Source organism: Triticum aestivum, chromosome 6B, assembly GCF_018294505.1.
Source record: "Triticum aestivum cultivar Chinese Spring chromosome 6B, IWGSC CS RefSeq v2.1, whole genome shotgun sequence".
In the NCBI taxonomy this organism is placed as follows: domain Eukaryota; kingdom Viridiplantae; phylum Streptophyta; class Magnoliopsida; order Poales; family Poaceae; genus Triticum; species Triticum aestivum.
Window position 1 is genome coordinate 652070763 of NC_057810.1, and position 25709 is coordinate 652096471.

Genomic DNA, 25709 nt, shown 5'->3' on the forward strand with positions numbered 1-25709 from the left:
ACCTTTTTGCCACCAAAGTGTAGCACTGAAGAAACCCTAGCCGTCGGTTCTCCCGGCCCTCCGCCGCCCACGAAACCCCCCTCCCCTGTTCCACTCGATCCGCCTCCCATGCCTCCTGTTCCACTGAATCCGCCCCACCTGCTTCCAGGAACCAGGGTTCGACCTAACTTGCGGTCGCCACCGCTCCTCTCGCCGCAGCCGCCGCCGCCGCCCGATGCCCAGCTCACTGTCATGCTTTCGCCGTGGAGATTTGGAGGCGCAAATGGAGAGAGAGGGCAAGGGATTTGGAAGTGAAACGAGATAAGGGGAACCACTCGTTGCCCAAATCAACCACAGTCGTTGTTTCCATGTATTCAAATGATGGCCCCACTAGTCCTTTGATAATGCAACTAACCCAGCCATGCATGCACGTGTAATTTACAACCGCACCTGAAATTCCGGCTGGGCTCACTCATCGTTCCATCCCTCAATTAATCACGTCCCAAAAGTTAATTATACGTACAATAAAAAAACGACGGGCTTGTGAAAATAGAAAAACATGATGCCGGATAACACGCGATAGAGCGAACGAGCGGACATGACTAATTTTCATCTGTGTAATACGTTCTGCCTCGATATATTTACATAGCTAACATGATTACTTTTCATAATCATGTGATGAGGGGGAATTACCAGGAGATTATTGACATGCAGATAGCTAAGGCAGAAGGCAAAAGTTTGATAGAGTTTTTAAAAAAGTAAAGAATGTGAAAATTTTAATATGAAACTTCGGAGAGCAGTTGAAGAGAAAAATAGAATGCGAATACTATGAATGTGATAAATACAATTATAAAAAATTGAAGAACGAGAACAATATTAAGCAAGAACAATTGATAGTTGAAGCCAAAACTTTATTGGTACGACGAAATTGTCTTCTCCGAGCGAATTGTATGACCGAATTGTCTGGTACGAGCCTATTGTTTAACGGACACATACACATGTATGTGTCACAATATTTGAGATGCCCTGATTATTACATAAAAATGATAGAAACAGTAAGATAATCATGCCGTCGAAACCATCGACCGGACTAAATCCAAAGCACTAAAACTTGACCCTTGCATGCCGCAAGAATTCTTCATGTGCGCCTTTTCCTTGTGATTTCGCGAATTTTGTTCTTCACACACTCCATTGTGTTCAAAGGTGACATAATCAACTCGGCGACGAAACGTCTTCTCCTTGCGTCAACGCTGGCCTGCAAAAAATGACATACAAGTTACATGAACCGAATTTTGTACATGACCATAGTAGCTACTCTATAAATGTAAATAACAGCATACCTGTGAAAAAACACGGGTCATTCGGTCCCCGTCCCAATGCTGTAGACATTCTATGCAAAAAAGGCCACAAGAGTTCCTGGTATATATGCAAACATTAGCGGCGGGCAATACGAACATGTGTATTGTTGTTTGAATGTGCATGATGTCGTACTAACTCACCCATCCTCTTGGTGCGGCATGTCATACTCGTTGATAGGCCATTTACTTACGTCCGGATATTTCCCTGGTGTAATAAGATTTGCTTGGCGCATATCGTTTGCTATAGCCATTCGCTATAAATAGGATAGTGTTAAAGAAGAATCATAAACAACATGGAAGACCAATGGTACAAATGTTGGTTATATTACCAGTGCTTTGATAGTCTTTTCTGTCAGCTCCAGAGGATAGAGTGAATCGAGAACTTGGAATTCTTTCTTGATCATGTGCATGACCACGGTCATCCAGTGGGCATTTTCGATATTCAACGCGATATACGTCTACAGTGCAAAAAACCATTATGGATCAAATGAAATACTAGATGAAATGTCCTGAAGTGAAGAATTACAAACATAATGTACCTTATCACGCACAGTATACTCTTGCGTGACTCTATTAACTGCTCCAGCTTTGGACAGAGCACTGTCCATATTGCAGCTCGATGGCAACGAATCGTCTCGCGCGATAGCACGATCTACAAGGAATTTGGACCTCCACGCTGGACAGAGGTAACGATCATGACCAACGCTCAGCTCCAAATGTCCCATATAAGCATCAATAATCTTCATAGAATATCAGGGCATTACATGTTGAAATTTGAGACATAGATTATTGACAATTTAAATAACAGAACATGCAAGTAGTACTTACATCGTCCGACAGCCATCTATGACTTAGTGCCGGTCGAATCCTTTCGTATGTCAGAGATATGCCACGAGCTTCACTGTAGTAAATTTTCTTCCCCTTATTCTTGTCGGTGCTAGAAGCTAACTCAACAAATGAAACAGCTGCATCAATTATTTCCGGCGCCAACTCATCTGCCACACCCTCCGGCTCATCAATCTCAGAAAAAAGAGCTGCATGAAATAATATGAACGTCAACAATGGTGATATGCATTCATAGTATACAACAAACCGAGAAAGTTAGTTACGATACCCCTACTAGCAGAACGGGTACCGGTGGGTTTCTGACCACGGTTGGTACGCCTGCTGGGCTTTTCAAGTGCGTAGGGGGATTCAAATTTCTTGGGAACGGTCCGCTTCCGCTTACCGGACATAACTTCCTCATCCTTATCAACTGTTGCACCCTTTTTTCCGTTCGCCTTAGCCATTAACTTGCTGACAGAAGATGGACAAATGTCTATGTCCGATGAAGGTGCTTGTGTAGAATTACCAACGACCCAAGGGTTTTCGGGTGTAGCGCCACATTCATCATTATGCTTAATAGGTGCAGCTTCCTTGTGTCCATTCATCTTTGCTGGGGTTTTCTGTTTGGCAAACAATATGGTGTGAACATTTCAGCCCGTAAAAAAATGGAAGGAGAAAATTATAGACAGAAATATATATACATAGTACCTCAGGTATGGATTTATGGTTGGGAACCACTTCATCAGGCTGCGTCATGTCAATGATAGGCTCTCCGTGTGAGTCTATGTCATCCTTGTAAACGAATTCCTTCTTTTCATATGGACCGTTCTCGAACGAATCCACTTCTTGATCCACATCATTGTCCACGGATGGCACGGCAACAGCCGGCTTGTACATGACACCTGATTTGTTCATCTTCTCCAACAACCTCTGCAATAGATATATAAAGTTAAGAATGCTTGCATGGTTTAAAACAGGGAACAAACTGTAAACTATTATGTTATGGTGTGACACCTCAGCAACTTGATCAGGGATTTGCCTCATCTGGGTGTGTATGAAGTCCATGCACCGCTTCATTAGAAGCTCCATCAAATCTTCCGACATTGGGGCTGTCATCGACTTCTTTGCGTTTCCATTTGCAGGTTTGGTTTTTGGATTCATGGTAGGCACATTATATGGTATTTTGGGCTCCTGCGCCCTATACTCTTGGGTGATATTATTTTCGATCTGCATGCGATATAGAAGTACATGTGATGAATTAAAAATAAATATTATTTAGTTACAAAACATTTAAGAAAGACAGAACAAAATGACTTACCTTGACGTTACCACGGCCGCGCCCATTGTCATAGTCGGACCGATCTCTCCTAGTGGATGCACCTTCGGTCCAGTTCCTCATAAGAGGTTGTATGGACAAGTTGGGATTATAGGCGCAATCGCCTTCGACAGGTTGCACCTTCTCCCAGTACAAGTACTATAAAAAAATATAAGGGTTTAGAGTTAGTTCAATACGGCACATAAAATTGCAATGATATTATAATTGACATTATTCAGCAGGCCTCATTTGTGTACCTGCAACAGAGCCAAATTGCCTTTTGGCCATTGGCGTAGGTGTTTGTCTTTCTTCACTATGCGAAGGCAATCGAGTAGAACACGCAGGGTGAAGGCATTCCAGTTAATCTTTGAAATACGTTTTACATCATGGACCAAAGCGTAGTACTGCTTTGGCACAATCTTGCTCGACATGGGAGCAATAATTGTTCCTAATAGGACAAGGACTAATTTCCGAAGAAAATCCTCGTCGGTGGCTTTACTTTTAATTATGTCCTCAATGAGATTATCTATCACTGTGTTTTCTGATGTCTTACAGAGTCACCTCCCCAACCTGCTCTTGTATAATGAATCTGGACTTGCTGGCATCAAAATTCTCATTCATATACCTAATCAGAAGGGTACGCATCTTAATAGATGGTATCTGGAGCATGCTGCGCAATATTGTATCAGCCACTCTAGCGTGTTGACCGCTCGATAGAGTGGCAACAAGCTTGCACCATTTTTCAACGACGCACACTATTTCTCCATTCAGCTCGTCCATCCTATAGAAAGAAAATATAAAACTTCGTTACATTTGCCAACACAAATGCAAAAATAACAATAGACATGTAAAAATATAAAACTTTCTGGCAGCAGCAAACAAAAATGCAAAAATAACACTAATGCAAACATAAAACTAGCACCATGTATACAGCAACATGCACCCAAGTGTGTGCTGATATGAGGCAATAAAAAATAACATTCTGTTTGCGTAATTGTTTTTTTCGACAAGATCTTTAAAACAAGACTAATATTGAATATATTTTTGAAAGTTAGTTTTTAGACAACTAAATAACCATGCTTCAATCTTGTTTTGTATAATTGTTTTAGTTCCATGCAATTTTTTTAATAATGTTGCATTCTATTTCGTAAAGAAAAAAAATCTAACTAACACTATGGCTCGCCGTGTTACATTGTGTATCATAATGTTACATTGGCTGCCGATTCTTCTTAATTTTACAGTGTTTCATCATGATTCAGAACATGAATCTTCAAACTTGTTAAAATATATTCATAAGTGGTCTTGTATTAAAGTTCTCGTTGTCATAAACACATATATGCATCGGATCTTCAAGAAAAATCAACGGCTCTTCCTCCCGAGCATGGGAGATTTGCTTTTCTCTATTCTACCCTGATATGAAAGATTTATTTCATGTACGCCTTCTGGTCAGAATGCATCTAGTTGAGTTGATACTAGCTACTTGAAACTATGTGGTAAACCTAAGTCCATGAGAGCAACAAGACGATAGAACTAGCTTGCTATGAAGGTGCAAGGTAAGGAGGATAACTTACTTGATCGGTCGACGAAGATGAAAGAAGTCGGCGATGCGTTGTCGACGTAGTTCGTCGACGGCGGCCAACACGTGGGGACGACCTTGATCTTCTCAGGGTTTTTGTGGCGTGTGGGATGCGGCGGACGGAGCTGTCGAGGACTCGCCGGCAGGAGGCGATCTAGACGACGACATGTGCGAGGTGGTTGAGAGATTATACGAGGTCGTCTCCTAGGTCGTCGTAACTTCCCTGTGGCCAATCTCGCGATCTATATTTTCCTCCGTTGAATCGAGGCTGAACATGCTCCTCAATCGTAGGGATTAGGAACATAAGGATTAGCATGATCCCGAAATTGTGTAACCGAACGGCAACTACTCCCGTGATCGACGTGCATGTGATCGACGTGCATGGAAAGCGCAGCGTGGTGGGCCCCCACAATATGGATCGGACAGTTATTTGCGGTCTGGGCCGGCCCACCTACCTCTACATTGTTTTTTCCTCAAAATTAATATCATTGTTTCTTCCCTCAATAAAAAATATTTGTGACACCTATTAGTTATTGTATACTTGTATATGTTCAACAATATTTATAGTATCTCTATCAGTTCTGCGATATTATATATTCAAATGTACTGTTCATCTTTCCCTTTTAATTAGGTTTTCCTATTATTTTATGTTTTCTCCTTCTTATTCCTAATTGTTTTTCCATGTTTCATAATTCCATATCACTTCTTCTCATATTTTCAAATTCATATCAAATATGTATGATTAAATATTGTCCTATTTATGACCTGTTAATTGGTGGGACCGGGAAGGTAAATCACTTTCAGACCTGCCCTCCGGCAGACCCGAATGGTCCTGCTTGTACATGGTGCATGTGGAGGCATGCATGAGATGACCCCAACTATTGGTACCATGTGGGCATGGCCAATGTGGTCTCCTCGGCAAGGTGTGCACAAATTCGGACACGAAACGCACGTTGCGTCACGTGGGGGCAGTGTTGTAGGGTTTTGTCGCCGGATAAACCCTAGAAAATGGTTCGAGTGTCAGAAATTAACGATACTTGTCATACATGCATGCCATGATCATCCTTGGGTATGCATAAAGTTTGGGATCATTCGGTGGGACCAGGAAGGTAAACCACTTTCAGACCTGCCCTCCGGCAGACCCGAATGGTCCTGCTTGTATATGGTGCATGTGGAGGCATGCATAAGATGACCCCAACTATTGGGACCATGTGGGCATGGCCAATGTGGTCCCCCCGGCAAGGTGTGCACAAATTCGGAAACAAAACGCACGTTGCGTCACGTGGGGGCAGTGTTGTAGGGTTTTGTCGCCTGATAAACCCTAGAAAATGGTTCGAGTATCGGAAATGAACGATACTTGTCATGCATGCATGCCATGATCATCCTTGGGTATGCATAAAGTTTGGGATCATTCGGTGGGACCGGGAAGGTAAACCACTTTCAGACCTGCCCTCCGGCAGACCCGAATGGTCCTGCTTGTACATGGTGCATGTGGAGGCATGCATGAGATGACCCCAACTATTGGGACCATGTGGGCATGGCCAATGTGGTCCCCCCGGCAAGGTGTGCACAAATTCGGACACAAAACGCACGTTGCGTCACGTGGGGGCAGTGTTGTAGGGTTTTGTCGCCTGATAAACCCTAGAAAATGGTTCGAGTGTCGGAAATGAACGATACTTGTCATGCATGCATGTCATGATCATCCTTGGGTATGCATAAAGTTTGGGATCATTCGGTGGGACCGGGAAGGTAAACCACTTTCAGACCTGCCCTCCGGCAGACCCGAATGGTCATGCTTGTACATGGTGCATGTGGAGGCATGCATGAGATGACCCCAACTATTGGGACCATGTGGGCATGGCCAATGTGGTCCCCCCGGCAAGGTGTGCACAAATTCGGACACAACGCACGTTGCGTCACGCGGGGGCAGTGTTGTAGGGTTTTGTCACCGGATAAACCCTAGAAAATGGTTCGAGTGTCGGAAATGAACGATACTTGTCATGCATACATGCCATGATCATCCTTGGGTATGCATAAAGTTTGGGATCATTCGGTGGGACCGGAAAGGTAAACCTGCTTCTAGTACATGGTGCATGTGGAGGCATGCATGCAATTGTCCCAACTACATTTAATTTAATAATATTTCAAGTATGAAACAGAAAAGAAAAATTATAATTGAAAAAGACAACCATGAATAGTGAAATAAAAGACAACATTATATCATACATTATTTAAATTAATAACCGTCACAACAAAGAAAAGAGGAGAATATAAAAAACAGAAGAAAAATTTAAATGAATAAGTGCGATAAAAGCCAACATATTATCTTACATTTAAAAAATATTTCAAATATAAAAAAGATAAGATCTATTAGAATGTAGAAGTGAAATAAAAGACAATATATTATCTTACATTTAAAAAATAGTTCAAATAAAAAGAAAAAAAAAATTAGAATGAAGAAGTGAAATAAAACAGAACATGTTATCTTACAAACTAAAAATATTTTAAATTTAATAAAGATAAGAAATATTAGAATTGGGCCCAAGGCTGCCCTGGGCCAGATCAGTGCGCCGCGAGTAAGGCTGCCCTGGGCCAGCCCGCCCGAATTGGGCCCAAGGCAAAGCCGCATAGGGCGCAGCGCAGCGCACAGCCGTGTGGTGGTGGGAGTTTAGTCCCACCTCGCCAAGCGAGAGAGCGCCGCACCGGTTTATATACAGGCTGCGACTCCCTTCCAAGCTCTATATATGCAGGCAGTACATTGCCTAACTCTCGTCACGTCTGCCCCGTGGGGCCTACTAGCAGCAGATTTATTCGGCACCACGGGCCTGCATCCTGGCCCATGAACCGTTGGGTTCCTAGTCGTATGCAGGCCGTGGTGTATGAATTAATGATCCTGCTCTGGTAGGTGGGCACTTTTTTCGCATATAGCCAGGTTTTTTATCTTCAAATTCGCAAAGTAAATTTACACATGCTCACTTGCATTGAATACACAAACTAAAATCACAAACTAAATTAATGTTTGCACCTTCAAATCACATAAAAATTTTACACATGCACACTTACATGTAATACGAATGGCTATTATGAGATTTCAACAAAATGAGGCCGTCGTGTATGATTTCTCCTCCCAGATGCATGCCATGATCATGGTAGGTGGGCACTTTTTTCGCATATTGCCAGGTGTTTTTATCTTCAAATCACAAAGTAAATTATACACATGCTCACTTGCATTGAATACACAAACTAAATCACAAACTAAATTAATGTTTTCACCTTCAAATCACATAATAAATTTTACACATGCACACTTACATGTAATACGAATGGCTATTAATGAGATTTCAACAAAATGAGGCCGTCGTGTATGATTTCTCCTCCCAGATGCATGCCATGGTCATGGTAGGGTGTGCATATAGTTTGTGAACATTTGGTGGGACCGGCAAGGAAAACCTCTTTCAAAGTTGCCCTCCGGCAAATCCGAATGGTCCGGCATGCATGAGATGACCTCAACCTTTTGGGAGCATGTGGGCATGGCCAATGTGGTTTTATCGATGCAAAACACCTACAAAATACATCGAGTGTCCGAAATGAACGATAGATGCCATGCATGCTTGCTATGCTCATGGTAGAGTGTGCATAAAGTTTGGTATTCGTTGGTGAGACCGAGAAGAAATACCTGCTTCTAGTATATGCTGCAAGTGGAGGCACACATGCGATTGTCCCAACTAGATTTGATTTAATAATATTTCAAGTATAAAACAGAAAAGAAAATTTATAACTAGGAAAGACAACCATGAAAAGTGAAGTAATGGACAACATTATATCACACATTATTTAAATGAATAAGTGCAATAAAAGACAACATATTATCTTAAAATGAAGAAGTGAAATAAAACAGAACATTTTATCTTATAAACTACAAATATTTCAAATATAATAAAGTAAGAAATATTAGAATGAAGAATTGAAATAAAACACACCATTTCTGTTTATATTTCATAAATACTATCAATATAAAAAAGAGAACGAATAAATGAAATAAAACGCAACAAAATTTGGCATACTTTTTTTATTTTAGTAAACACTATTAGAAATAATAAAGAAAAAAAGAGATTTGATTTTAAATATTAGAAATATAAACAAGAAAATAAATTTTGAAGTTAAGAAGTGAAAAACAAAGTAATTTATAAAACACAGATCAGCGCGCTACGGGTAAGGTGCCCTGGGCCAGCCCGTCCAAATTGGGCCCAAGGCAGAGCCGCGCAGGGCACAGAGCAGCGCACAGCCGTGGGGTGGTGGGAGTTTAGTCCCACCTTGCCAAGCGAGAGAGCGCCGCACCGGTTTATATACCCGGCTGCGACTCACCTCCCAAGCTTCCATCATATGCAGGCAGTACATTGCCTAACTCTCGTCACCTCTGCCCCGTGGGGCCTTCTAGCAGTAGAGTTCTTCTGCACCACGGGCCTGCATCCTGGCCCATGAACAGCCTGGGTTCCTAGTCGTATGCAGGCCGTGGTGTATGAATGAACCTGCTCTGGTAGGTGGGCACTTTTTTTCGCATATTGCCAGGTGTTTTTGGCATATTCTCTTGTTCAAATCACACAATAAATTATACACATGCTCACTTGCATTCAATGCACATTTTTTTGCCGTATGCATGCCGTGGTGTATGATTGAACCTGCTCTGGTAGGTGGGCACTTTTTTTTCGCATATTGCCGGGTGTTTTTGGCATATTCTCCTGTTCAAATCACACACTAAATTATACACATGCTCACTTGCATTCAATGCACATTTTTTTGCATATATGCCAAATTAATGTTTCTACCTTCAAAACACCTAGTATTTTTATTATACACATTCTCACTTGCATTCAATGCATATTTTTTTGCACACATGACCTCTTGCACAAACAAAGCCATGTTTTTCCAAATATTCTTTTTCCAAAAACTGGCTTAAGTTAGACCAAATGGCCCCTCCGAAATGCGGTGATTTTTTCGACCACCTCCAAATCACCTCTATTTTGGCACACATGACCTATTGCACAAAGTAGGCTAGGTTTTCAAGGTTTTTTTTGATTCTTTTTGAATTGATACTGCCCTTTAGACTGGCTGCTCAAAACATCGGTCTATACATCAAGGGGGCCTTGTAAAATATTATTTTTCCAAATTTTATTTGATAGCCATGTTTGGCACATGTGGGCCACCATGTACAAGAAAATTTGGGTGATTTGGAGTTGGTGGAAAAAATCACCTATGTTCAAAAACTGGCTTAAGTTTAAGACCAAATGGCCCCTCCGGAATGCGGTGATTTTTTCCACCACCTCCAAATCACCTTTATTTTGGCACACATGACCTATTGCACAAACTAAGCTAGGTTTTCAAGGTTTTATATTTTTTTGATTTTTTTAATTGATACTGCCCTCTAGACTGGCTGCTCAAAACATCGGTCTATACCTCAAGGGGGCCTTGTAAAATATTCTTTTTCCAAATTTTATTTGATAGCCATGTTTGGCACATGTGGGCCACCATGTACAAGAAAATTTGGGTGATTTGGAGGTGGTGGAAAAAATCACCTATGTTCAAAAACTGGCTTAAGTTAGACCAAACAAAGGTCCCTCCGGAATGGCCCCTCCGGAATGCGGTGATTTTTTCGACCACCTCCAAATGACCTCAACTTTGGCACACGTGATCTATTGCACAAACAAAGGTGGGTTTCCAAGGTTTTATATTTTTTTTGAATTTTTTATTAATTTATAAGGCCCTCTAGACTGACTGGTCAAAACATCGGTCTATACCTCAGGGGGGCATTGTAAAATATTCTTTTTCCAAAAAAATTTCATAGCCATGATTGGCATATGTGGGTCACCATGTTCAAGAAAGTTTGTGTGATTTGGAGGTGGTGGGAAAAATCACATTTGTTTTCAAAAACTGGCTTAAGTTAGACCAAATGGCCCCTCCGGAATGCGGTCATTCTTTCGACCACCTCCAAATGACCTCAACTTTGGCACACATGATCTATTGCACAAACAAAGGTGGATTTCCAAGGTTTTCTATTTTTTTGAATTTTTAATTAATTTATAATGCCCTCTAGACTGACTGGTCAAAACATCGGTCTATACCTCAGGGGGGGCATTGTAAAATATTCTTTTTCCAAATTTTTCTTTCATAGCCATCTTTTTGAATATTTATATTTTCTTTCATACCCAACTTTGGCACACACATCATTTTGAATATTTATATTTTCTTTTCATATAAATAAGTGACATTTTCAAAATTCTAATAAGTAGGGTAATATAACTTTATTACAAAATAAAGTAGATCTTATTTCAAATTCCTTTTTTTGCACACATTATTTTTAACTAGTATTACATTACTCTTCTAAATTTACATTTAATTCCTTCACACTTTGATGATGGAATATTTGCTCTCTAATTGCAATATAGGTTCAAATGATGGAACATTTGATCTTTTTGCTTATTCAAATTATGCGTTGATGGAATGTGTGAGGATGAACAATTATCAGTAACTTTACTAAACCCCATGTACTTTAATTCATGACAGCCATTTTGGAACATTGCCACATTCAATATTTGGTATAATTGGCACATGGGCACAACATGTTGCACTTGCCCACAATATAGACAAGTGTTGCAGCATGTCTCAAGCAACACTAAAGCGCATTTGTGATCATTGCACCATCGAAACAACAACTAAACATGAAGGAAGCATTCACCACCAATAAAGATAAGGCCACACATATATAGATAGCATTCTAATAGATAGCAGGCAGTTCACAACACATCCAGTTTAAACACACAATACATTACATTACATTACATTAAAATAGCAAGTTTTCTAGCAGTTCAGACCCAGATCCAGCTTCCGATGATCAGCATGATGTACGACTAATGATCAGGGTTTCTCAGGACCTTCAGGAGGGCAGAATGCTGACCAATGATCTTGTAGTCATGACTGGACATCGATGTAGCCCGGCAATGTTCCATTAGATGCTCCAATAACCCAGACCTGGGCTTGGGCTTGCTGCAGTAGGGGCATCGGTACTTTCTATTCATCAAGTTGTAGTACTTAGCAGGTCCTTGGGCTCTGATCTTCAACTCCTCCTTCTCTTTAAAGGACTCGATGTTCCCCTCGACCACATCATCTCCAGATTCATACTGCACACATTAGTGACTGACGTTAATACATTATGCATTCAAATACTATAAACATCTAACACTAACTCAATGCACAAATAACATTTCAACTAGGCCTTACCTCGTACGGCTCATCCTCATCACTGTCATAAGGGTAGTACCCAGATGAGTCCCACTTCCTCTTGTTGCCAACAAGATCCTCCTTCTGCCATATTGTCAACCAAGCAAGTCATTTACAAAGGAATTGAATTGCAGTTCAAATAATGTCATTACAAACAAATTGATTTTGCATAATGATGGAAAACTCCTAACTATATTGAAAAGGTGCACAGGTTACACATGGTATGTACATTTCAACAACTAATTCATAGACTATATATAAAGCTATATAGATACTAAACAATAAGATTATGAACATACAAGTTCATTCATATGGACATACAAATTCAGATTTTGTTTTTCAACATGCATATGAAGGTATAAATGAATATCATTCCTCTCTTATTAACCAATGAGATAGCAGTTTTTGACAGACAATGCAAATAGGACCTTTATATATTAACTTCACAAACATGTCAGGTTTTCATTTTATTTGTAAATATTAATAATAATTAGTTCATAGCAGTTCTTAATGAGCACTCATATGTCAGAATAAGTGAAATGGTGAAGCCTAACTCCAACATCTAATTAAAATACCCTAACTCCAGCATCTAATTAAAAAACACTAACTCCTAGATCCACTGGAACATTGAATCACAAAATTTACTTACATATATCATTGGATATAAATGAATCCACAACAAATAACACTAACTCATACATCTAATTAAAATATCATAACTCTTACTTCTACTGCATCATTCAGTCACACCATTTAATTACATTTATCTCTGCCTATAAATGAATCCAATACAAAAGAAACCTAACTAAACATCTAATTAAGAAACACTAACTAGTACATCTACTACATCATTCAATCACATAATCTATATAACTGTCTATAAATGAATAATACAAATAAACCTTAACTAATCAACTAATTAAAAAACCATAACTACTACATCTACTGGATGATTCAATCATAGATCATACATATAACTGGCTATAAATGAATCCAATACAAGAAAACCCTAACTAAACATCTAATTAAAAAACCCTAACTACTACATCTACTGGATGATTCATATGACATTCATGCATGGAGTTATGCAACAACAATTTAATATGAGTTGGTCATCTGGCATAGTTGCATGTCTAGCAAACCTACTTATGGTTCACTTTATAAGTACAGGAATCCTACAGATCAAAAATAAACCTACCTACAATTTGAGTTTATGGATAATGAAGTGAAGCTCCTAACTATTTTGAAATTGTGCACTAGTTAAACGTACTGTGTTCATTTCAACAATTAATTGATACACTTCTATCACAGAAAGTAGGATTTAAACCTCATTTCTACAATATCAACTTTAATAGATACACTGGGTAGCTGCTCAGCCCCTGTCGTGGCCCACTGAGTGAATATGCACAACAAATCTAACAAAATATACAGCACAGAACAGAATCTGGGCACATGCGGCAATCCAGATTCTAATATAAATAACCAACTCTCATTATGATGTCTCTAGCATTCAATCACGAATCAACTGAAAAAACCCTAACTCTGAAATGGGGTTCCCCATTCAATCAAAAAACCCTAACAAGCAGAAGGGGTGCCGCAATCAATCACAAATGTACTATAAAAAACCCCATCTACTAAATCTTCTGCTTATCTTCTACAAGTATGAAAAGAGGGGAACGAGAAGCATTACCACATCCACCACCTGCTTGTCGCTCGCCTCCGCACCTGCATCCAGTGCGCTGCGAGACACCGTCACCACCAGGTCCGGCACGACGGAATCCGAGCCCGCCACCCCCTGCTCCACCAGATCCGCCGCCGCAGCGACCGATCCAGCGGCTGCGGGTGCAACATCTCCCGCACCGCCGACGGCGGCCACTTCTTGGACGGCATCTGCCGCGGTGTTCGCGGCCTCGACCGCAACTCCGTGCACAGCGGCGCCAGCGCCACCACCTTGCGCCATTGAAGCCTAAGAGAACCCACCGGAGAGAGGGAGGCGATGCGGTTGAGTGAGTAGGTGCGGTGGCGGGGCGATGGAGACGAGGGGGAGACGATGCGGCAGGGAGTGAGCTGATTTGGGGGTAAATGGTGGGGGCGATGCGGCCGGTGGTGGTTCCCCTCCCTCTTTATAGGATGTGACGTTTTTGGAAATTTTCGTGCGCCGCGTGGCCGCGTGGCTAGCCCACGACCACCGCCGCCCACGCCCACGACCGCCGCACGTGACAAGGGAAAACGATACGCCCACGTACAATACATGTATACCCTCAATGTACAAAAGTAATCGGGCCGGTGCGGGCTTGTACAGGGCTGTACGCGCGTTCTCCGCGGGCATAAAAAGACGATCGTGCCCCTCTTCACGAATCGTTTTTGACAGATCTCACCCGTCCTTGTGTTTCTCCCCCTCGCGTTCAGCCCAGGGGAGCACCGGAGCAGAAACGATAGTACTAAGTACATTGATGCGCCTTCCTCGAACGGAAACCCACGGTCCTCCTCCGTCCTAATTAATTAAGCACGGCCTCTCGCCATCACTAGCTAGGAGAACCTGCAGCTTCTGTCCATCTCTCCGTGTCGCTTACCAAAACGAACCACTGGACACTGCTCCTACTCCTAGATAGTGTAGTGCCTTGGTTACGTCGCGCTGTGCTCAATGCACGCACGCAACGCAACTGCTAGCACCACACGAACGAACTAGCCGGGCCACTCACCGTCAGATCGAGGCACATTCTATCCATCTGTTCCACACACGAGTATGTGGTTCTTTTGCTTCACTCGCACCACCAATCGCAGCGCAGCAGAGACGGCCACCGGATCGGAACGCGTCCAGCTACCCACGTCCACTTGTTTTTTGTATTCACCTGCACTAGCTATAATAATAGAGCCGATCAGACCAATGATATTTGTGGATCGATGGTGCTCCTGCGAACGACACCCCACTTACTAAATGAGACGGCCTGGAAGTGGAGCCTGTAGCGTGCGCGCAACGAGGCGCTCCGGCCCTGTAAAGCGAGACTGCGACGGTGACTGACCGCGAGTGTGACATGTTTGGTTGTCCGAGCTCGACGCCGGCCGGCGTCTCGTCCAAGCCACGCCTTGACTATCAATGGCAGGCGACAGTGATCCGATTGCTTATCAGCCTAGCACTATGTATATGTATGGCAACGACAGCGATCTCGTTCCTTCTTTTTTTTTAGAAAAAGAGAATGACTCCCGGACTCTGCATTTGGACGATGCATACGGTCACTTTAAGCGATCCCGTTGCTTAGAGCATCTACAACCTGGTTGCCTAATTTAGGGCCCTAGACGCCTACTGACGCGGCCACGGTCAGTAGCCCGGCACATTCTTTTTGTCTATGCCCACAACCACGACCCCATATGTTCACAACCAAATCCATACAAATGTATGAATGTTACATAGATGATCCATATACAACTTATAAAACATTGCAATCGGACATAGATAGGGCAATCTAACGTACGTAAATTCATCCAAAAGGGTCGTCGGAGTTCAAACTTAACTAAGATACAAGATTAAAAAGTACTTAAACATAGGGAGGTGGCCGGAGTTTACCACTTCCTTGTGTAGCGTAGCGCCTCCCCTTGGGGTCACGGGAGCAACGGTTGTACATGATGTAGGCATTGGCAGCAGGCAGAGCGTCGTCGCCCGTCGTGTCGCTGTCCGAGAAGGAGGAGTTGATGATGATCCGTGTCATGCACCGGGCCGTGCGGTTCTGCTCCGTCCGGTGCAGACGAGCTTGACGAGTCCGTGGTGAGCTTGGCTGAGTCAATCTCCTTGGAGCCGATGTCGGATCGGCTTCCGACCATGGTGGAAGGGAGGGAAGGCGACGTGGTGAGGAAGGAGATAAGACGGGAGTGGTGTAGAGTGGTTGAGAGAGTGCGGATGACTAAGGTTCGATCGTCCGGCTGTGGTTTTATGAGAACATGGGTAGGGATGGTGTAGGCCTGGTCGGACGTGGCAACGGTGTCCAGACGCGTCTGGGCCTCCCATATCAGCTCATATATGAGCTGAGTATGGGAATTGCGGGTCAGCTCGGACGTTTGGGAGTTGCCTCCAATTGGGTCACATTTTTAGGTTTGACAAGTGACCAGACTCACCGCCGGCCGAGGGTGGATATGGATCGCTCGGTCGTAGATGCTCTTAGCACCACTAGCACCAAAGTGGATCGTTGCATAATAATTGTAATTGGGTGCAGCTATGTCTCAGTCAAGTGACATATAACATGCAAGAAATAAAAGAAAAGCTGAAAATAATTTGTTTTCATGAATCTCAATGTAAAATCTCACGGATATACTCCCTCCGCCCCATAATATAAGAGTGTTTTTTACACTAACATTAACCGAGACTTTTAACGAAGTCTTAGTTGATCGAGAGTTAGCAAGACTGTTTTTCTTACGGGAGAGATAGCAAGACTGTTAGTAATAAAGTAAGTTGGCCTATCGCCATCACCCGGGGAATCTGCGGTTTTGTCTAACACAAATCACCACTCTCCTGACCTCGGTGCGTCCACCTGTGCTCAACAAAACACGCACGCAACTGCTGCCTCTACAGAGTCCAGCACCAGTAGCGAGCGACCCTTGCATTATAAAAGGCCCCGTATCGCCGGCATGCTGGAGCACGCACGGCCGAGCAAACAGAGTCCACGATAGGCACCAGAATCTCCACGGAAAACCAAACCATACTCTGCCACGCCACCACAAGATCTCCAACCCCAATCCGGAGCTGAGCCGCGAATCCAAGATCCACACGACCGCACACCCCCACCCTCCACACCTCTGGCCCGCCTCCCTCCCTTTAATCGCCGCCGGTTGGATCCCACCACCACCAGCCCCGTCACCATCGTCATCCCCTCGCATTGACCAACCCATCTCCTCCGGCGCCACGGCCATGGCGAGCCGCAAGCAGCTACTCCTCCCGTGCCTCGTCCTGCTCTTCGTCGCCGCTGCCGCTGTGGCAGACGCGGCGCCGCAGTCCACGTACATCCTGCACCTCGCGCCCGACCACCCGGCGCTGTCCCTGTCCCCCGCGCGCGGCGGCCGCAACGCGCTGCTCGGCCCCCTCCTCGGCCTCCCGCGCCGCCTGAGCGCCCCGCGGCCGCGGCTGCTCTACACCTACGCGCGCGCCGCCACGGGCGTGGCCGCGCGGCTGACGGAGGCGCAGGCGGCGCACGTCGCGGCCCAGCCGGGCGTGCTTGCCGTGCACCGCGACGAGGCGCGCCAGCTCCACACCACCCACACCCCGGAGTTCCTCCACCTCAACGGCGCGGCCGGGCTGCTCCCCGCCGCGTCCGGCGCCGTGTCGGACGTCGTCGTGGGCGTGCTCGACACCGGGATCTACCCGCTCAACCGCAGCTCTTTCAAGCCCGTCGGCGACGGGCTCGGCCCCCCGCCCTCCTCCTTCTCCGGCGGCTGCGTCTCGGCTGCCAAGTTCAACGCCTCTGCCTTCTGCAACAGCAAGCTCATCGGCGCCAAGTTCTTTTACAAGGGCTATGAGGAGGCCCTCGGGCACCCCATCAACGAGACGCTCGAGTCCAAGTCGCCGCTGGACACGGAGGGCCACGGCACCCACACCGCTTCCACGGCCGCCGGCTCGCCGGTGGATGGCGCCGGGTTCTACGACTACGCGCGCGGGAGGGCCGTCGGCATGGCCCCCACCGCGCGCATCGCCGCGTACAAGATCTGCTGGAAGGGCGGCTGCTTGGACTCCGACATACTCGCGGCGTTCGACGAGGCCGTCGGCGACGGCGTCAACGTCATCTCGCTCTCCGTCGGCTCCTCCTACGCCGCCGACTTCTACCAGGACTCCATCGCCATCGGCGCCTTCGGGGCAGTGAAGAAGGGCATCGTCGTCTCCGCCTCCGCGGGGAACTCCGGCCCGGGAGAGTACACCGCGAGCAACATCGCGCCGTGGATACTGACCGTCGGCGCGTCCACCGTCGACCGTGAGTTCCCCGCCGACGCGGTGCTCGGCGACGGCAGCGTGTACGGCGGCGTGTCACTGTACGCCGGGGATCCCTTAAACTCCACGAAGCTGCCCCTCGTGTACGCCGCGGACTGTGGCTCCCGGCTTTGCCTCATCGGCGAGCTTGACAAGGACAAGGTCGCCGGAAAGATCGTCCTTTGTGAGCGCGGAGTCAACGCGCGTGTCGAGAAGGGCGCGGCCGTCGGGAAGGCCGGCGGAATCGGCATGATTCTCGCCAACACGGAGGAGAGCGGCGAGGAGCTCATCGCCGACCCGCACCTCATCCCGTCGACAATGGTGGGGCAGAAGTTCGGCGACAAGATCAGGCACTACGTCAAGACCGACCCGTCCCCGACGGCGACCATCGTGTTCCACGGCACGGTCATCGGGAAGTCGCCGTCCGCGCCGCGCGTCGCGTCGTTCTCGAGCCGCGGCCCCAACTCCCGCGCGGCGGAGATCCTCAAGCCCGACGTCACAGCCCCCGGCGTCAACATACTCGCGGCATGGACCGGCGAGGCCTCCCCGACCGACCTCGACATCGACCCGAGGCGCGTCCCGTTCAACATCATCTCCGGGACGTCCATGTCGTGCCCGCACGTGAGCGGCCTCGCGGCGCTGCTCCGGCAGGCGCACCCGGAGTGGAGCCCCGCGGCGGTCAAGTCGGCGCTCATGACGACAGCGTACAACCTGGACAACTCCGGCGAGATCATCAAGGACCTGGCCACGGGCACAGAGTCGACGCCGTTCGTGCGCGGCGCCGGCCACGTGGACCCCAACAGCGCGCTCGACCCCGGCCTGGTGTACGACGCGGACACCGCCGACTACATCGGCTTCCTCTGCGCGCTGGGCTACACGCCGTCCCAGATCGCCGTCTTCACCAGGGACGGCTCCGTGGCCGACTGCTCGAAGAAGCCCGCCCGCTCCGGCGACCTCAACTACCCGGCCTTCGCGGCCGTCTTCTCGTCGTACAAGGACTCGGTGACCTACCACCGGGTGGTACGCAACGTCGGCGGCGACGCGAACGCGGTCTACGAGGCCAAGGTGGAGAGCCCCGCCGGCGTGGACGCCAAGGTGACGCCGGCCAAGCTGGTGTTCGACGAGGAGCACCGGAGCCTGGCGTACGAGATCACCCTGGGCGTGTCCGGCAACCCGGTGATCGTGGACACCAAGTACTCGTTCGGGTCGGTCACGTGGAGCGACGGCAAGCACAATGTCACGAGCCCCATCGCCGTGACGTGGCCGGAGAGCGCCGGAGCGGCGTCCATGTAGAGATGTTGTAGGGATGCTGGTGTCACACGAGGTTTACTTTGAGCGCGCCTGTGAATGTTTACTGCGTTATTAACTCTGGAATAATTTATCTTGGATCATAATACTATCTCGGGCTGGATGTTGTTTATTCTCGGTGCACAGGACGATATACAGTACATGCCACAAGAGAAAAGAAAAGAGAACTAGGCTGTAGCCTAGTGGCAAGGGAGCGCAGTGGCGTCTCCAGCAACCAGGGTTCGAGCCACGTCGGGGACGAATTTCCCTTTCTCACAAGGGAAGCTTCTCCTATATCAATAGACCATGGGTGCTAGTGCCCATGAGTTTCATCACAAGAGAAAAGAAAAAGGATACCGGTGTGGCCCTTGCATCCACTTTCTTTAATACTTGGACCATATTCCATGGTGGGTAGTTATGAACTTGTTTCCGATGCTTCACCCCCCTTTCGGCCGTCTTAATAAAGATTTTTTTTCAAACGTTTTATTTAAGTTTCCAAAATACTACACACTAATTCAACCGCGGTGGGCACCTGCATCCCTCTATTACCCATCATAATTTCCACATCAGCTTGCATGTAAAAATTTGAAGGGAAACGTTTCCACCCGACGCCCCGGCCGAAACTTGCATCGAACGCACGCAGGCCTTGCGATCAATTCGGATCGTGAGTCGCTCAGGCCTCCCTCTTTCATCCACGAACCGTTTTCCACCTCCTCTTTCTTCTACCTCACGACACGCACTAGTTGCAGCCGCTCGGTTCGTCCATCTCCGCGGCTCACACGCAGCACACCGGCATGAACGAGGCCTTGCTCATAGGGCGAGCCACGGCGGGGCGGGAGAAGACGTCGACAACCAGCGCATCCTCCCTCCCCTTTCTTCCCTCTTAGTCCCATGTGTACCCTCATATTTCTGCAGACGAGCTGCAACCGGCAATCGTCAGAGCTGCAACCAGCTTTACAAAATGCTACGCACGATTTCTTTATTGCTGGAACCACCAAATCGACGGTGGTGGAGCTGCGGCCAACACTCGACGGAGCTACAACCAGTGATACAAAATGCTACGACCGACCTTTTTTTGCTAGAATTAGAGAGAGAGTTGAGGCTGCAAATGGCGCAGGAGGAGCTGCAAACAGTACCGAAAAATGCTACAATCGTCGTTGAGGAAGCTACCACCGACTTCTAATAAAGCTTCAAACAGAGAGGACAAGTTGTGGGCGGTGGCGATGCCATAGACCTAGGGTAGGGTCATAGACCTGACCTATACACCCCATCCAAGGTCACTACCCTAGAAGTAAGGACATTCAAAGCACAACAAGGAGTATCAACTGAAGCCACCGAGTGCAATCCACTCGACCAATCACCTCACTCGGATACCCCCATGTCACTCGACCAATACGAAGTCATTCGACCATACAAGAAATCACTCGGAGTACAGAAGACCAGGAGTCACTCAGGACTTAAAGGTCATTAAATACACTTTATAGCTGGCGTTATCAGTAACGCCCTATCTTAATTGACATTGAACCCATGTAACGGAGGTGGGCTGGGGTCCTGGCGCACTCTATATAAGCCACCCCCTCCTCTGGGACAAGGGTTCGCACCCCCTGTAACACACACACACTCATATTCCAGTCGCCCGCCTCAGGGCACCGAGACGTAGGGCTTTTACCTCCTTCGAGAGGGGTCCGAACTCGTAAACTCATGTGTACAACCTCGCCGTAGGTAGGGCCTCGTCTCCTCATACGTACCCCCTATTCTTACTGTCAGACTTAGTACCACGACAGTTGGCGCCCACCGTGGGGCAAAGCGTCTTAGCGACTTCCGACGAGGTTGCATTTTCTCCGATCTCCATCAACATGGTTTCCGGCGGCGGTTTGATCATGGGCCACGAGTTCCGACTCGGCGCGCTCACTTTCGTCGCCGATGACTCCGCATGGCTCTAGGAGGGCCCCCTTGACGTCGAGGCTCTCCCGATCCGTGGTTCGTCGCACTTCCGCACGAGTGCCTGCCGCGTCCTCCTTCGGCAGCCGTCGACCCCGTATCAGTCGGTCCTCGCGTCGTCTTCTCACTCCGTTGGACGTCGCCGCAAGCGATCTGGTCGATCGCGGCTCCAGCGGTGGGTGAGGCACGCGGTGGCTCGTCAGGCGTTCACCCCCTCCCCCCAGGTCGCGGCAATCGAGCCCGATGTATTTCACTGCGGTCCAGTCGACCTGTCGACTGACTTAGCAGACACACTTTCCGAGAGCGGGAGCTGTGACCCCACGGCGGAAGTCCTTATGGTCGACTCCCATCACAGCCCACCTGGTTTCCGTCGCAGCGGAGGCAACGGTGGCGGCAATGCCCCATCATACGACCACGAGGAATATCAGCCTCAACCTCTCAACTCGCAGCAGAGGGAAGAGTTGCACCGCCACAACATGGAGGCACTCCAGACCCCCATCATAGGGGAGACTGCCGAGGCTCGGGCCTTGGAGGCAGTGCGCCTGGCCACGCTGGCTGACTGCATTCGTTTGGAGAATCTCCAACATTCTCTCAACGAGCGTGCTCATCGACTGATCCCCGAGTCCAGTCGACGCCCACGACAGTTGTTTCCACCGGAAACTCAGGTATTCGGCACCCCGATCCAGAATCTTGCAGCTGCTGCGCGTATCGCAGAGTCTATCCAGTGGTCCCGTTCAGAAGCTGGAAGAGGTTTGGAACAGATCAGGGCGCTGCTCGGAGCGGCAGGAGACCAAAACTCCATCGTTTCTCAGTCGTGGAACAGGATCCACAGCAGATCGGTAAGTGGAGATACTATTCAGTCGGCACACAGTCCTGGGTCACCTTTGCAACGTGAAGATCGTTATCACCGACGAGATCGGCATCTGGGAAGAGCTCATGGAGAGTATGATCGTGAGTACGCCCGCGACATCCACCGTCGAGCGCCTTCGCCCCTTCTGAGGGACGGGTCATACGCGCCCCGGTGGTATGATGACAGGTGTCCGTATGGTAATGACTACAAAGTTCCAGTCGACCCAAGAGAGCCTAGTTTCGATGCAAGGTCAGTCCTTGTTTAGGGTCTGGTCGACCGGAACAGAGCCAAAGAGGGGCTGGATAGAGACAGGCCCAGCGGAAGCAGGCTCCATATTTCTGGCCCTGAGTGTTTCAGAAGAGCCATCAGAGCCGCTGAGATCCCTCACAACTTCAGATTGGTGACTGGCGTTAGTAAGTTCATAGGAGAATCGAAGCCCGATACTTGGCTTGAAGATTACCGAGTGGATGCGCACATTGGTGGCGGCAGCGATGAGGTGGCCATGAAGCACCTCCCTCTAATGCTTGAAGGTTCTGCTAGGGCCTGGCTGAATCAGCTGGCCCCTAGGAGCATTTTGAGTTGGGATGAGTTGGCCCGAGTGTTCATCAGAACATTTGAGGTCACCTGCTAGAGACCTGCTGGTCTGCCAGAATTGCAGCATTGCGTGCAGAAACCGAATGAAACCTTGAGAGATTATATCCAGAGATGGATCACTCTGCACCAAACAGTGGAGAATGTGTCAGGTCACCAAGCAGTCTGTGCCTTTAAGGAAGGCGTTCGCTACAGAGAGCTCAATCTGAAGTTCGGTCGGACCGGAGATATGTATTTGGCTCGGATGATGGAGATTGCCACCAAGTACGCTAACGTCAAAGAGGAAGACCGACTCTGGAGTGGTAAGAACAGACCAGTCGCCCAGGACACCGGAGGAGGAAATTTCAGTCGGAAGCAGAAGTGGAAGGATGAGGTAGCAGACCCTGCCGAGGCAGCAGTGTTGAATCAAGGAAAGTTCAATGGAAAGCCCAAAGGGCCTTGGATCCCTAAGAAAGTGAAGGATCAAGCAGGAAATTATGTGATGGATTTGCCGTGTCATATTCACACCAAAAAGGATGAGGAGGGGAACCTGATTCTCCCCAAACATACGACTCGACAATGTCGACTCCTTATCCAGAGCTTCCGAGAAAGCCAACCCAGTGAAAAGGACAAAGCGTCCGATAAGGAGGAAGACAAAGACGATGATGGTGGTTACCCCAATATTAATGCCACCTTGGTGATTTTTGTTGATCTCGAGAGCAAATGTATTTGAAGTGGTCAAAAACCCCTATTACATTCGACCAGTCCGACCACCCGCCACGAGTTGCTACCCCTGGGCGGCAAGCGCTGGTGGTCGACCCAGTCGTTGGGGGCACCCGACTGACCAAGGTTTTTATGGATGGTGGTAGTGGTCTGAATATCCTATACGCTGAGGCCCTCAAAGGAATGGGCATTCCGATGTCCAAGCTCAACGAGAGCAACATGCGGTTCCATGGAGTCATCCCAGGAAAGAAAGCCGATTCACTCGGCCAAATCACTCTTGACGTGGTTTCGGCAATGAGAATAATTACCGCAAGGAAAAGTTGATGTTTGAGGTAGTGGATTTCGAGAGTGCCTATCATGCCATTTTGGGCAAACCTGCCTACGCTAGCTTCATGGCTCGACCATATTATGTGTACCTCAAGATGAAGATGTCTGGCCCCAAAGGCGTGATAACGGTCTCCGGCAACCGACAAAGAGCAGAAGACTGTCTTTAGGATGGTGCGAAGATAGCGGATGAGCAGATGGCAGCAGTGGAGTTTCAAGAATATCAGAAGACTACAAATCCGAGTGATTTGCTGCGTGCCAAGAGGCCTGCCTCGGAGTCCGTGTTTCAGTCGGCCGGCGAGACCAAGCCAGTCCACATTCACCCGACCGACCCCAATGCTGCTCTGATCCATATCTCAACGCCACTCGACAGTAAATAGGAAGAAGCACTCATCCAGTTCCTTCGTGAGAATTGAGATATCTTTGTATGGAAGCCATCTGGCATGCCAGGTGTACCTAGGGGACTGGCTGAGCACCATTTGTGAGTTGACCCAAAGGCAAAACCTGTTAAGGAGCATCTCCGTCGGTCCGCCGCAGAGAAGAGAAAGGCGATTGGCGAGGAGGTGGCTCGGCTTCTGGCCGCTGAGTTCATCCATGAGATATACCACTCCAAGTGGCTCGCCAATGTCGTTATGGTCCCCAAGAAAGATAAATCACTTCGAATGTGTATTGACTTCAAGCACATCAGTCGGGCCTGCCCGAAAGATCATTTTCCTCTGCCCCGCATTGACCAGATAGTCGACTAAACTGCGGGATGTGAACGACTGTCCTTTCTGGACGCTTATTCCGGGTACCATCAGATCCGACTGTATGGACGACCCGATGAGACAAAGACAACTTTCATCACCCCGTTCGGGTGTTTTTCCTATGTTACTATGCCCTTTGGCCTCAAGAATGCTGGTGCCACATTCATGTGCATGATTCAGAAGTGCCTGCTCACTCAAATTAGTCGGAATGTGGAAGCATACATGGATGACATAGTGGTTAAGTCACGCAAAGGTTCCGACCTGCTGACTGACCTCGCTGAAACCTTTGCCAATTTAAGAAGGTATGATATCAAGCTCAATCCATCAAAATGCACATTCGGAGTCCCCGGGGGAAAGTTACTCGGTTTTCTTGTTTCCAAACAAGGGATCGACGCGAATCCAGAAAAGATTGGCACAATCCTCCGAATGAAGCGCCTAGTGCGTGTGCATGATGTTTAGAAGCTTACTGGTTGTTTGGCTGCATTGAGCCGATTCATCTCACGCCTCGGTGAAAAGGCACTGCCTCTTTACTGACTGATGAAGAAGTCTGACAAGTTCGAGTGGAATGACGAAGCCGAAGCAGCGTTTGAAGAGCTCAAGGCCTTGCTTTCCACCCAGCTGGTGCTTATTGCTCCAATCAACAAGGAGCCTTTACTGCTTTACATCGCAGCCACAGGACATGTTGTTAGCACAGTGCTCACGGTCGAGCGGGAAGAAGAAGGCAAAGCCTTCAAAGTTCAACACCCTGTGTATTACATTTCAGAAGTCTTGACCCCGTCCAAGCAGAGGTACCCTCATTATCAGAAGCTTGTTTATGGGATTTACCTGACCACGAAGAAGGTTGCACACTATTTCTCTGACCACTCAGTTTTAGTCGTCAGCGATGCTCCATTGTCAGAAATTCTGAATAACAGAGATGCAACTGGTCGAGTGGCAAAATGGGCCATTGAACTTTTTCCTTTAGATATCAAGTTTAAGGCAAAGAAGGCC

General features: G+C 47.4%; 1 protein-coding gene across 1 annotated transcript; it reads left to right on the forward strand.

Moving 5' to 3' along the window:
• Positions 1-16939: 16939 nt before the first annotated feature.
• LOC123138516 (subtilisin-like protease SBT1.4) lies at positions 16940-19698 on the forward strand. Its single transcript, XM_044558492.1, has one exon. The coding sequence runs from the start codon at positions 17229-17231 to the stop codon at positions 19569-19571; it is 2343 nt and encodes a 780-aa protein (XP_044414427.1). The 5' UTR covers positions 16940-17228; the 3' UTR covers positions 19572-19698.
• The last annotated feature ends 6011 nt before the right edge of the window (positions 19699-25709 follow it).

Coding starts and splice junctions, on each gene's coding strand:
- LOC123138516 (XM_044558492.1), top strand. CDS start 17,229: ATGGCGAGCCGCAAGCAGCTACTCCTCCCGTGCCTCGTCCTGCTCTTC.